Here is a 14514-nt window from a genome sequence, read left to right on the forward strand (position 1 = left end):
GTATCTATACACATACTAGAAAGACCTATTAATACAACTATTATTCAAATGTATGCTCTTAAAGCTAAAGAGGAAATTGAAAATTTTTATCAAATTTTGCAGTCCAAATTGACAAAACGTGGTAATTAATATTCATAATTGGTGATTAGAATGCAAAGTTGGAAACAATGAGGGAAGGATAGTTGGAAAATAAGGACTTGGTAACAGAAATAAGACTGGAAGTATAATAATAAAATTTTGTACAATGATTTATTCATTGCAAATACTTGTTTTAAAAAACACAAATGTTGGCTTTATATGGGGATCTCACCAAATGAACTGCACAGATTGACTATATCTGTGGAAGAAATCATTGGGGAAGTTCAACATCAGCAGTCAAAACTGGACTAGGTGTTGACTGTGGAACAGATCAATAACTCATGTGCAAGTTCAAATTTAAGCTGAATAAAACTGAAGCAAGTCTACAAGAACCAAGATTTTGATCTTGATTCTATCCCACCTGAATTTAAAAAAAAACATATTAATAGGTTTGAAATATTAGCACCAATGATTGAAGACCAGATGAGTTGTGGGAAGAGATTAAGGGCATTTCTTAAGAGAACAAAGGTCACACAAAAAACAGAGGAGAAATAAATTACTAAAATGGCTATCAGAAGAGAAGTTAAAAATTATACTAGACTCAAGAAGCCAAAACAAAGGGAAGAGATGAAGTAAAAGAACTGAACAGAAGATTCCAAAGGGCAGCTTGGGAAGATAAACTACTAAGAGGGAATGTGCAGAGGCATACAATTGGAAAATAAAAAGGGAAGAACTCGATCAGTATTTCTCAAGCTGAAGGAGCTGAAAAATTCAGGCCTCATGTTGCAATACTTAGTGATGCCATGGGCAAAATCTTAAATGATCTAGGAATCATCAAAAAAAGATAAATTAAAAAAAAGATAAATCCAGTGTGAAAATACATGTATGAACTTTGTAAGTAAACCAATATAAACAAAATTTTATTTAAAAACAAAACCAAAGAAGAGTACGTGGAAAATAAAAATATGGGAATCACCTAAAAAAAAAATGATAGCTGGAAGAGAGAGTTACTGTACCAAAATGAAATTGGCTGATGCTGAAATAGTTCAATAAGTGCCATGTGATCAAGAGCTAATGATAATGAAGAAATTCAAGCTGGACTGAAGGCATTGGCAAATGTAAGGCCCCAGGAATATATAGGATACTAACTGAAATGCAGCCCTGGATGTACTCATTCCTCTATGCCAGGAAATTAGAAGAGATCCATGTTTGTTCCAATTCCCAAGAAAGATTATCCAACAGAATGTGGAAAACATTGTATAATATCATTAATATCGCATACAAACAAAATGCTGATGATCATTTAAAAATGCCTACAACAGAAGAGCACTTTCAGCAGTTCAAGCTGGATTTAGAAGAGGCAGAGAGAGGATGCCATGAGGACTCCCAAAATGTAGCTGATGTAGGACATCATGGGTACACTTCACAGTATGAAGTGTCTTTATCTTTGAACATGCAAGATATGAACTAGCTCCAAGCCGGGATTTACAAGAGAAGTGTCAGGCAGAACTTGTAATAAAGATGTGAAAGGTGGGGATTTAAGGAAATCTGAAAGCTTTTAAGTTTTACTTGGAGTTAGCAGAGAGGTCAGCAGTTCAAATCTGTCAGTTTCTCTGAGAAAGATGGTTTTCTCTCAAAAATATACAGCCTTTGAAATCTAATAGAGTGTCACTATGGGTTGGAATGGTAGTGGGTATTATCCTCATACGGGCTCACTAATAAGGCCCCTTCAGTGAATTGACTTTACAAAGTCATTGCCTATTTCCAAGTTAGATTTCATTTATATTCACTTAGTATACTACCACATTCATATGGTTCTGGACATGTTCACTTTATTACTATATTTGCCTTTTCTTTTTTAGATTTTGCATTTCCTCCCTGCCATGAAAGCATGTCGAAGGCATTATTTTCAGAACCTGATACGGTTCTTGGAACGTAAAGGCACTTAGCTACTTGCTGAATGCCCAAAGCCATCTATCTCAAATGTGAAAGCAAAGGAATTAAAGGATTCCTCAGAAATTGTTTTTTCTACCCTTTTGTGAATGAGTGTATTAGATACTTTCAAATGCATCTTTATGCTCAAATTAACTGTAATACCACTTTTGAGTGACAGGGACAAGCACTCACTATCAGTTTTATATAAAAAAACAGACTTAAAAACAATCATAAAAAAATTAAAAAAAACAATCATATGCAAGGTTGTTTTTATTGAAGTTTATACAGAGATTATCGCTAGTTCAGGTATCACTTCCTTTGACAGGCAGGCACCACATTCTAATCAACATGTAAAGAAGCATCAATGATTTCACAACTACTTGGAGTAAAGTATCTCTACTTGGCAGTTAACATTAATATCAAGTATTTCAAGGAACTGGTAAATGAATAAACTAAAGGATAACTAGTCATCTTCTATTAAATCAAACTGGTTCAGAGTAAGTTACATGCCAAGTTTACTATGTGTGGATCTTGTTACTAATGTGGTTTACTTATTCAGAAAAATCAAGATAAGACACTGAAATATACTAGCTTTTAGAGAAGATGCTTGGCTACTGACACTTCTCTCCACCCTCACGAAGTTCTTTATGAATTCTTCTTGGAAATTTTCATTGTGACTGTCTTGACCTCCGTATATTCATGAAGACCATATTCTCCCCTAAAGAGAGGGGTGGAAAAGAGACAGCAGTTAGCACAGCAGTAGAAATATATTTTACGGCTCATGATTTGGTACAAGCTAGTTTTTGCTCATCAGGCTAGGAATAATGGAAACTATGAGGAGAATATGGAGGTATTTGAAATAGTAACTAGTCAACTGTAATATATTAGGCTTTTAAGACATACTTTGTGGTGAACACTCTTATTTTAAATAACCATATATTCTGTTCATTGTCATAGAAATAGTCCTTTTTAAACATTCTTCTACTTGACTTTAAAAAGTTAGCCACTGAAATTAACCACTAAAGATAGTTCAGTCAGCAGGATTTTGTAAGTTCTAGTCTAGGTTCTAAGAAATAAGCCAGATATAGTGTAAGAGCAGAAATAGTAATAAGTTACCATTCAAAAGCAGTCGAGTAAATGTCCTCTGTGCTCAAGGACAGCTTGTACTTATTTACTGTGTTTGATTTAGTACAGATATGATGAGGTGTTTATAAAAAAAAAAAACAACCAAACCCCTACTGTTTTTATGCTAGCATGTGCCAATTTCTCTATTATGACTTTTAGAAGGTGTACTCTAGCTGTAATTTTGAAATATTCTATTCTTGGCTAATCAAGAAGGAGATCATGAATTAGATTAAAAAAATGATGATGATGATAATGGTTACTTCACTAACTGACTCACTTCAATTTGGACTTCTGGGCTTTATGCAGTTGTTGCACTATCCACTGCATACAAACTCTTCCAACCTTTGATATTTGCTTATATAACTTTTAAGTGCAACTAAATGATAATCCAAGTAAACCAATCTGAACCCTGGTAACTTATTATCAATTATGTTTACGGGAACCTCTTAATTACAGAAGCTGACTTTGATTTCTTCTTTGTAGAAGAGATAATAAAAAAAGATTGGCTAAATTACTCTATTGTTTTCATGAGAAGATCAAATTACCAATATATAAATTCACTCTAAAAGTAATAAAACACATGAATATATAGGCTTAAAAGGAGAAAAAAAGATCTTAATCTTTTCTATTCTTCCTTCCTTGTGATGCAGACAGGCATGTAGAAGACATCTTTCCCTCCTTCGTAACCTAATCCTCTGCACTGATTATTGTCTTTGGACAATTGAACTTCTGCAAATGCCTTTTAAAAACATCAAAGAGCATGGTCTTTAAATGAAACCATTAGCCTTAGTTGTCTGAAACCCATTAAAGGATAATATTTAATAAGGAATTTATCTCAAAGGGTTAAATTAATGAATAATTTTTAGTATATTCTGAGTACTTGCAACTCTCAAAAACAAAAAAATATTTTTTTTCACACTGTGTCTGAAGTTGACCTTGTTGTTTTGTATTTCAAGGTACATGCTTTTTTTATAATACAACATCACTCATTTACATTCCCTTTCTTTACTAGTTCTAGACTATTCAACACATAAATCATCTGGGAAGTTAATAAAATGAATCTGAATCTGATTCTGATAGGAAGCCTGAGACTACATTTCTAACAAATCCCAGGAGATGTCCATGGCTTTCACCCAGGAATGACCCTGCGGACAAAATGGTATTTCTAAGATACATCTGTTCTTGGTTTTGTACTCAGAACTGGCACTAAGTAGCCACACAAGTAATGTGGGCTGAAGTGACCTGGCAAAAACAATGGAGACAAAAACAACAATAACAAAAATTAATCTCTATATAACTCTAATCATTTGTATCACTCTATGCTCTCCTTTTCTAAAAGGAGAGGGGGAAAAAAGATTTTGTGAGGTGCTGGAAGTAAATGAAATTTGAAACAGCCTGCTAACACAGTCTCAAGTGACCTCTGTTAATCTAAGCAATTAGGTGAAGTATTCAAGGGAGCAATTTTTGTCATTAAAATTGTTTAGCATTAGCAAATTGTCATTGAACACTGTGAGAGCATTTGAGGTGATTATTGTTAGTTGTCTTTGGATCAACTATGACTCTGTAAACAATGAAGCTGAACCTTGTCCTAGTCTGTGCCATCCTAATCATCTCAGAAATATTCATATCCTCTGTGACAGTCCTTGTGTCAATTTGCCTTACTGAAGGTCCTCCTCGCTTTCACTGACTCTCCAACTTTCCAAGCATGGAATCTTTTCCCAAGGATTAGCCCCTCCTAACAACATACCCAAGTGTAGGCTGACTGGCCATTTTTTATTTCGTTAACAATCAGCTGTGGGCTGGAAGCCTCTTGTTTAAGCAATCAGGACCTGGCAGGTGGGCCTTTGTATTTAGAAGTTGGTTCCTGCCTGAGAGTGAGTCTCCAGCTTGAAGCAGTTGGATTCTGGGGGGTAAGTAGTTTTTGATTTACTGATATTATTTGTTACTTGGGGAGAACATTGTTCTAAGTGGTCCAGCACTCATCTGTCAGGGTGTTGTACTGAGCTAACTTGGGGTTGCTGTGATACTGAAAGCTGTGCCACTGGGGTATCAAATGCCATAAAGGTTACCCACAGTGGTGAGGTTTTGGTGGAGCACCCTGATTCAGACAGAGTAGGAAGCAGGGTGGGCCATCTATTTCCTAAATAACAGGTCTTTATAAACCCTATGAACACTAAATGAAGAAGATAATTATAGTAGTGTAGTTGTAGAGCCCAGATTAGACATCAATTAACATGAGGAAAAACATAACAAACATCATTTAAAAACTGGAACATATGTAGCTTGAATATTGGAAAGCTAGAAATTGTTAAAAAAGGAACTGGAGAGAAAAACAATGTATTCGAATTTTCTAAATAAACTAGCATAATTAAGAAAAGAGAATAAACATGTGTAACATTTAAAAAAAAAGAAATGGAATGCATGAGAGGAAGCCCCTCAACCAGGTGGATCGACACGGTGACTGTAGTAATGGTCTCTTGTATATCAGGAAGTGAGATAGGATGGTGCAGGATAGAAAAGGATTCAGATATTTTGTTCACAGAGTCGCTATGAGCTGTACTTCATAGAACCTAACAGCAACATACTCAAATTATGTGAGATTTAATGTTAGCACTTCTTATTTCTCTTAAAACAATAACCTTGCAATAAATTACTTACTACTAAGCTTTAAAAATTCAGCTTAAGGTAGATTTCGACAATAGCATTCTCAGCTGGAATAGCTGACTGAAAACAGTACACCACACAGCCTCTTCCCTTTGTATATTAAAGGAAGCTGTCAATACCCACATTTCAAATGTTTAGGACAATTCATAGCAGCTGCATTGTTTTCAGACCTATATTTTGCATCAAGCTCAAATTAAGACTAAATTTTATTTGACCAAGTATATATAGGTTTTCTTTAGGTATTATAATCATGAATATGAAATATATTTGGTTTTTATATTTTACATGTGATTTTTGTTCAAAATGTCTTAATTCAGGTAGCTTAAAAATCTAACTTGCCTATCAAAATTTTAACAAGAACCATTTGTCTTACCCTGAATGCATATTGGAAAAGAAATTAATTTCTTAAGAATGATATCTAAGTAACTAGAATATACTTATCCTTGTACACTTTTTAATAGCTGTTAACATGTAGCTTCCACCGCTTTCCTGGAAATGCTTTCCAAATAAATTTACACTCATATTTACTCAACAATTTCAAGATATACTTTAATCACCCATGTACCAGTGTGACTACCAACATAAAGTAGAACATTAATAAATGAGATTTCTTTTCTGCCATTTCCTTTTCTGAATCTAAAAGATACAAAAAACACCTGACAGACTATTTGGTGATTGGAGCTCCATAAAAAGATCAGAGACAAATTTTATTTCAAGAAGTTATTTTAGATTCTCTGGGAGTAGCAAGCATTTTAAGGAAAATAAGTGCTCATATTAAGAGGAAATTATTCTTACAGTTCTCGTCCATTTCCAGACATCTTGAATCCCCCAAAGGGGCACTGGACAGAATTTGCCATATAACAGTTCACCCTGAAAAGAAAGGAGGCCTGTTAAAGCAAATACTTAACCAGTGAAATAATTCAGTGCAATGAGAAAGGATAAATGGGAGGACAGAAGAATAAGCATTACCTAAAAACAAACAGGCTGGTGTGCCGGTAAATGTGGTTAGTCATTCTAGCAGTATATCACATACTGAGAAGGAGCAGTTTGAATTAAAGGGAATGAATAGTCAGTATCATAAAGGAAAGGCTTCAGTTTGCTGAGACTTGAGTCTAATGAGCAGGTATTTTTTTTCTCTCTATACACCATAATCTTTGTAATTTTTCCGAGGCTTGGGTGTTTATAGTTACAGCATCAATTTTATTTTGGTATTGCAATATGTATTCTGTTACTAAGTCCATTTCTTTATTATTTGGCTCAATCAACTGCTTAAATAAGCTGTGTTGGGAATTAGATTTGATTAGTTATTTCTTTTTTATATGTATTGTAAGTGTGTAAATAATGATTTAATACATATGTAAAAATTTAATCATAAAAATATTAACTTTATCTTTTGTTATTTTTTTAATTATTAATTTTAATGAAAATTTACAGACTTTGGATTTCCATTCATTCATTTTTGCACCTTTCTCCCCTCCCAACCCTCCCCCCTAGTACACTACCCTGTTGGAAAAGTGATACGAAAATCCTTTCATTGTTTTACAATCACTCCCCCAGGTCCACTCCACTATGCAGCCTTCGCTCTGGACTCCTGTCATGACAATAATACCTAATCACATATCCCTTTTAAACAGTTTTCTCCCTCATCTGTTGCAATGCAATATACATTATTGAACCTGTCTTTATCAGTCTCCCCCCAACCCCAATGTCAGTCCTTTTTTACAACAGTGGTACCATGCAGTATTTGTCCTTCTGTGACTGAGATACTTCACTCAGCATAATGTCCTCCAGAGTCACCCATTTTGAATAATATTTCATGAGTTCCTTGGTTTTCAACGCAGCATAGTATTCCATTGTGTGAATATACCACAGCTTCTCTATCCATTTGTTTATTGATGGGCACTTAGGTTGTTTCCAACTCCTTGCTATTCTGAACAAAGCCGCGATAATCATGTGTGTGCATATATCTGCTTGGATGTCAGTTATGATCTCTTTGGGGTATATTCCCAGTAGTAGAATTGCGGGGTCAAATGGTATCTCTATTTGCATATTTTTGAGAAAGTGCCATACCACCTTCCACAGTGGCTGCACCATTTTACACTCCCACCAACAGTGAATAAGGGTTCCAGTTTCCCCACCACCTCGCCAGCATTTGTTGCTTGCTGTTGTGTTAAATTTGCTATCCTGAGTGGGGTGAGATGATTATCTCATAGCTGTTTTTGATTATTTCTTAACGTTCTAACATACTTTGAAAAGTGTTTGAAGATGTGGGTTTCAAAGATGTTAGTTTATACATAGAATTACAAAACCGTGAATAATTTGAATTAAATAATATAAGAATGATCAACACAAAAGGTGAAGTTAAACTGTAGTTATCAAAGTCATGAAAAACTTCTTAAACTTTAGATTTCCCAGAGGCCAAAATGAAAAGTAGTATTTCATTAATAGCCTGATTTTCAGTGTATATGAAAAACATTGTTAAATGAGAAAATGTTCTCTTTTTATACCGTTTTTCCTCCTTTCATGCTATTGTAAGTGGATCCAAGCCAACTAGCTTCTCTAACTTTAAGTTTTCTCCTCTGTAAAGCTAACTAACACTCAGCAATTATTTGAAAACAAAAAATACATATCAAATAAGTTTGTTGTAGAGCTGAGTACACATTCAGGCTTCAATAAGAGGACATAACAGGCATTCATCCATCCATCCAAACAGGTGCAATGTTAAATTTTAATAATACATTTTCCTACATTAATCATTAAGGCTGTTAATAGGAGCTGCACTCTCGATCCAAAGGTGGACAGTTTGAATCTACCAACTGTTCTCAGAGAGAAAGATGTGTCATCTCCCCTGTGAGTTATCACCTCTGAAATCTCACGAAAGCCATCAGCTGGGAATTTGGTTCCAATTCAAAACCAAACAACAACAATACGAATTCCTTATAAATCTGCTTATTTTTATTTCAGACCTTCTGAAGGAAAAGAACCTATTGTAAAATAAAGTAGGAACAAATAGAATGAGCCACTGAAAAAAATACAAAACAAGTGATAAATGTAGGAAATGATGCGGTGAGATTGGAACTCTGGTGGGACTGTAAAATGGCACAACCACTCTGGAAGGCAGTTTGTCGTTTCCTCAAAAATCAGAATACAGAAATTCCATTTGGCCTAGCTATTCAGAACTAAACAGCAGTTATACTAATCTCCATATTTGATGTTGAGAATGAGCTTTTTAAAAGTGTAATTTTAAAGCTCCTCAATGATTATAATGTACAATTAGAAGTGGGAACCACCACTTTGGAGTCAGAAATAGTTCTAAATCTTTGTTCTGTTGCATGGTCTTAGGTTCCTTACCCTCACCCAACATCAGTTTGTCTGTAAATTTCACATATAATATTGAGATAATATTTTTAAATAGAATAATTGAGAAGTTGTAAGATCTTCATTAATTATGAGATAATGAATCTAAAAATGCATTTCAGTGCCTAATAACCAACTGAAATAATTACATTAATTTCACCTCATGGTAATTCTCAGTTGGGTTCCTGAGGTTGTAAACCTTTGCGGGAAGAGGCTGGCCATCTTACAGAGGAGCTAGTGGATTTGAAACACTAAACTTTTGGCTGACAGGTTCAATATGCAATGTTGTCACCAGAGATCTTAATGTCTAAAACAAACATGTTCATTATCTTCCTCTGGCTAGGAAAATTCCATCAATAAAATATTTTGAGTAAGCAATTTCAGGATGCCAAAAATGAGGATTTTGTGGTTATAGGCAGTAACTACTTTTCCAACCATTCCAAGTTTGGCTTCAAATGAAAAATTCAAGTCTGAAAAGGCTATGGTAATCTATCCCTGTGGTTACCCATGGGAGGCCGTATGACCTGGAGCAGACTTACCACACCGTCCCAGCCTGCAGGGCAGCAGACACTGTCACAGCCTTATCAAGGTCCTTGGTGAAGACTCCTGCTGCTAAGCCATAGAAAGTGTTGTTGGCTCTCTTGATGACTTCATCTAAAGATTTAAACTTCATGATTTGCTGAACTGGTCCAAATATCTACACCACAGGAAACAGATCAAGTTAAGGCTACTTCAAATAAGTTGATCAAGAATGTCCTACTTATTTCAAATTGATGCATAGTAATCTATAAAGATAACTGCAGGATACTAAGAGATAATATTCATGTGTTATATCCTCAGAGTTGTTGTTGTTGTTATGTGCCGTCGAGTTGCCTGCGACTCATAGCGACCCTATGTACAACAGCCCTAAACTCCGCTCTGTCCTGTGCCAATCGCACCGTCTCTGACACTCCCATCCCAATTATCCCAGTCACTGAATCAATCCACCTCATAGAGGGCCTTCCTCTCCTGCGCCGTCCCTCCACCCTCCCAAGCATGATGTCCCTCTCTAAGGACCGGTCTCTTCTCACAACATGTCCAAAGTAAGTTAGACGGAGCCTCAGAATCCTTGCCTCCAAGGAGCCACTCAGTTTAACCCTCTCCAGGACAAATCTGTTTGTTTTCCTAGCAGTCCACGGTATTCTCAATACTCTTCTCCAGCACCACAGCTCAAAGGCATCAATTCTCCTTCTATCCTCCTTGGTCATTGTCCAACTCTCTGATGCATAACAGGGGATTGCGAAGACCATGGCCTGTATCAGATGCACCTTAGTCTCCCAAGAGATACCATTGCTCTTCAGCACTTTGGAGAGGTCCCTAACAGCAGACTTTCCCATGGCAATGCGCCTTTTAATTTCCTGGCTGCTGGTGCCAAGACTGTTGACTATGGAGCCAAGCAAACTAAAGCTGTGAACAACCTCAATCTCTTCACCATCCATTCTGATGCTGCCAATTGGTCCAGTGGTGAGAATCTTTGTCTTCTTGACATTGAGCCTCAATCCATATTGTAGGCTGCCGTCCTTGACCCTCTGCAGCAGGCACTTCAGGTCCTGCTCAGTTTCAGCAAGCAGGGTTGTGTCATCCGCATAACGCAGATTATTGATAAATCGTCCACCAATCTTGACCCCACATTTCTCCTCATAGATCCCAGCCTCCCGGATAATCTGTTCTGCATATAGATTGAAAAGGTATGGAGATAGGATGCATCCCTGGCGTACGCCCTTCCCAATTTTGAACCATGCAGTGTTCCCTTGCTCTGTTCTGACGACTGCCTCCTGGTCCAAGTATAAGTTTCGCATTAGAACGATCAAGTGTTCTGGGATTCCCATTCTTCTCAGAGTCAGCCATAGTTTGTTATGATCTACATAAGTCAAATGCCTTTGCATAGTCAATGAAACACAGATAAACATTCCTCTGGTATTCCCTGCTTTCAGCTAAGATCCATCTAACATCAGCTACAATATCTCTAGTATCCTCAGAGTACAGTATAATATAGCAATATTATTTAGATGCTGGAATTAAGGTGTCGAAGACCTTGTTTTGGTATAATCAACTGAGTAATGTCTGAATTTCTTACTCATTTTTAAGCCCGCTTTAATTCTTTCCCACATTTTCTTTATCTTTTAAATTAATATGCAACAAGCCAGGGAAAATAGTTTCTTCTAGCGGATAAATAATTTATGTAGGCAAGATTAAGAATTATAACAATGTTTTAACTATCAGTGTACTAACAGTTAATATATTGCTAGTCTATTGGACTTAAATCTCTTAATTAAGTGCCAGAGACCAAAGTGTGGAGGGAAAACCAGTTAGTGAAATAATACGTTGTTTAGATGTTACCCAAAATAATAACATATTGTTTTGATGTTACCCTGTAGTGAAACCTTATACAACTCTCACATTCCTAGGGAACAGCTCCTTACTCCCCAGCTCCAATCCTCACCAACCCCGTAACCAGACACCTGTGATCCCAGAGCAGAAAACAAAAACCATACTCTTGGTTTAGATCCAAACTAAGCTTCACAAATACTCCTGAATGATAACAGCCCTGCTTGTTTGATCAGCACCTCAAACCCAAGTGGGAACTAAGGACTTTGTTTTGGGATTGGGTTTTTTGTTGTTATTGTTGTTTCCAAAGTTAAAAGCCTAGATGAGATTTCCATAAAGGGAGGATTAAAATTTTAAATGAGAGGGCTTGATGGTTAAGGACTGACCAAGGTTTTCTAAGAATGTCTATCAGAGCAGGCAAACACCAGAAAGAGAAATCGTTTCCTGGTATTCAGAACTGATCAGAGTCACAGGCTGTGGCTGCCGTTTACTAAAGGCTGAGTCTATGTCCAAAGTCGTAAATGTAGTATTTTCAGTGCAACCTGAGAAGCAGATACACACGGCAGTAACTTTGCTATACGGTGAATGTTTAGAAAGTTCACATCATTTGAACTGAACATGCCAGACACCAAACTACTACTCTAAAGTTGCAAGCCAGCTGTATATCATAGCCAACCTCCCTCAAGTGGAACATCCATGTGTAATTTACAGTTGACTCTTGAACAACACAGTCTGAAAAGCATAGGCACCAAGTGGTGTTAATATCAAATTAAATCTGTCTTTGACACTAATGATCTCCGCAAGGGTAGTTCATCTCCGCAGGGAGAGAGAACTGCTTCCAGGAAGAAAATAAGCAGCACTTCAACTCATCACAGCAATGGCAATGGGGGGGAGAGGGGGAAGGATTTTAAGTGGATCCATGAAATTCAAATTCATGTTGCTCAAAGATCCACTTTGTGTGTGTATATATGCATGTGTGTGTTCAGGTACAATAAATGCTTCCTTCAATGAACACTTTACTCTTAGTGACAAATATTTATCTGATTAAAGCGATTATATGTATCTTGATTAACGTTAGAAAGGCTAAATGCAGAAACTATAGATCTGAATTGACACAAACTATTTAAATATGCTTAGTTATCTCTATGCATTTGCTTTCATTTTGCTTTTTCTATTTGTTTTCCTCGGTTTGCAAATCTGATTCAGCTTTTTTCCCCTCCATTGGATGGTATTGTTGGGGCAGAAAAAAGAACTCTGATCCTCTGCCTTAACAATTGTTGAATATAAGTTTAATCAACTAAAGGCTCATGATTCAATATATTTAGTTTCAGTGCCTTAAAACATCTTCATGGCCTATACCCAATAAATCCACCCACACATTGATTAACTCCTCTCCTCCCCATCCTGTGATGACAAGGCAGAGTTATAATTGCTAAGGCAAACTATCTTTTCCTAGTTGTTTACCTAGGAAAACAGCTGTTGTGAGATTTCTCTGTATTACTCAAGGGGCAATTCCATACATAAACAAAACAAATTGCATCTCACTTTATATTTTTCTCATTATTTCTCAATTGTACTTTCTCAGAAGAAGAAAAAGCATCATCAAGTTGGAATTTCCTTTCTATTATTTTAATACAATGAAAGAAGTTCCTAGAAATTGTTTGTGCCTCCCTCATTGGTATTTGGCGGGAAATTCATGAACAACCATGTGGATACTTTACAATTTTTCCTCTTGAGCCCAAATGCCTTAAACCTTTATCATAATATAAATGAAGAATAACATTTACTGAAAAGATATTTAAAGAACTGAGAATTTTAAGTAGACTCTTGGATACACACACAGGAGCAGAAGAGAATGGAACGACTTACTTCCTCCTTGGCAATGCGCATCTCATCTGTCACATTGGAGAAAACTGTGGGCTGGATAAAGTAGCCTTTATTCCCCCAGGGGCCTCCTCCACATTCCAGTTTGGCCCCTTCTTTCTTCCCACTCTCAATGAGGTCAATTATTTTATCATATTGTTCCTTGTCAATCTTTTGGGGGGAAAAGTCAAAAAAGAGTAGTAACAGCATTAGCAAATTTGACAATAATACATCATTTGGCCTGTGAAGATGGGATTCAAAATACTAAAACATTGCTATTATGTCAAATACTTAACAAAAACATCTGACAGAGGTTGCGATTCATTCTTTGGGTATGCTCATCCTCTTAATTTTCTGGGAAGAAACCTTAAAGATACTTGTACTGTGTATTTTTTTTTTTTTTACTTTATGTAAGATAAGAGGCAATTAAAATAGATTAAACTTTTAAAACCTTTATACAACTATTCTTTATTTATGACAGAATAAATCCCTGCTCATAATCTGGCACAATGTTGCCTGGACACTGTAGCTCTAATTCAAATGAAACTCAAAATTATTGCAGTGAGTTAGAACTGACTTGGAGCTGATCTTCCCCTGGGTTTGCAGAGGCGGTATACGCACAGGAGAATGCTCATCTTTCTCCCTAAGAGCAGCTCGAGGATTTGAACTGTCTTCCCTTTGAATTGGCAGTGCAACTCCTTACCCATTAGATCACCAGAGCTCCAGGGAACATGTCACTGGAAAAACCTGTGGAGCTGTGTGCTCCATTCTGATGTTCCTAGAGTAACCGTGAGGGAGAACCGATTTGCAGGCATATGGTTTATAACACTGAGCTAATAGATTATAACTGAAATACTATCTAATACTTTGTACAGTCAATAGAAGGATGATGTTATGGGCACTCTGCCCAGTTAAGATCCTATAGTTTGTCAGTAAACAGTAAAAAATCCATCTACTACACAAGGAGGTTTTCTAGGTCATTGATCTCCCTCACTATAGCCTCAAAATCATAACTTTAGCTGTTTCCCACGTTAAAACTTTACTCTGCATGTGACCGTAGTGGTTAACAAGTGACTTAGAGCATCATACTAAGACATCTCTCCACTGAGATGGGTGGTGCAGATT

The 14514-nt window shown here is 36.4% G+C and overlaps 1 protein-coding gene across 1 annotated transcript in view; it reads right to left on the reverse strand.

The window, feature by feature from the left end:
• Positions 1-2658: 2658 nt before the first annotated feature.
• Positions 2659-14514, reverse strand: part of LOC102865969 (retinal dehydrogenase 1-like) — a 53680-nt gene continuing 41824 nt past the window's right edge. The window contains exons 10-13 of the mRNA XM_006894378.1: positions 13396-13560; positions 9699-9856; positions 6598-6672; positions 2659-2731 (exon numbers count right to left, since the gene is read on the reverse strand). Of these exons, the coding sequence (XP_006894440.1) occupies positions 2659-2731; positions 6598-6672; positions 9699-9856; positions 13396-13560 (471 nt within the window). The remainder of the gene's footprint in view (positions 2732-6597; positions 6673-9698; positions 9857-13395; positions 13561-14514) is intronic.

The sequence above is a fragment of the Elephantulus edwardii genome, unplaced genomic scaffold, assembly GCF_000299155.1.
Source record: "Elephantulus edwardii isolate Elephantulus edwardi_28Jun2011 unplaced genomic scaffold, EleEdw1.0 scaffold00141, whole genome shotgun sequence".
In the NCBI taxonomy this organism is placed as follows: domain Eukaryota; kingdom Metazoa; phylum Chordata; class Mammalia; order Macroscelidea; family Macroscelididae; genus Elephantulus; species Elephantulus edwardii.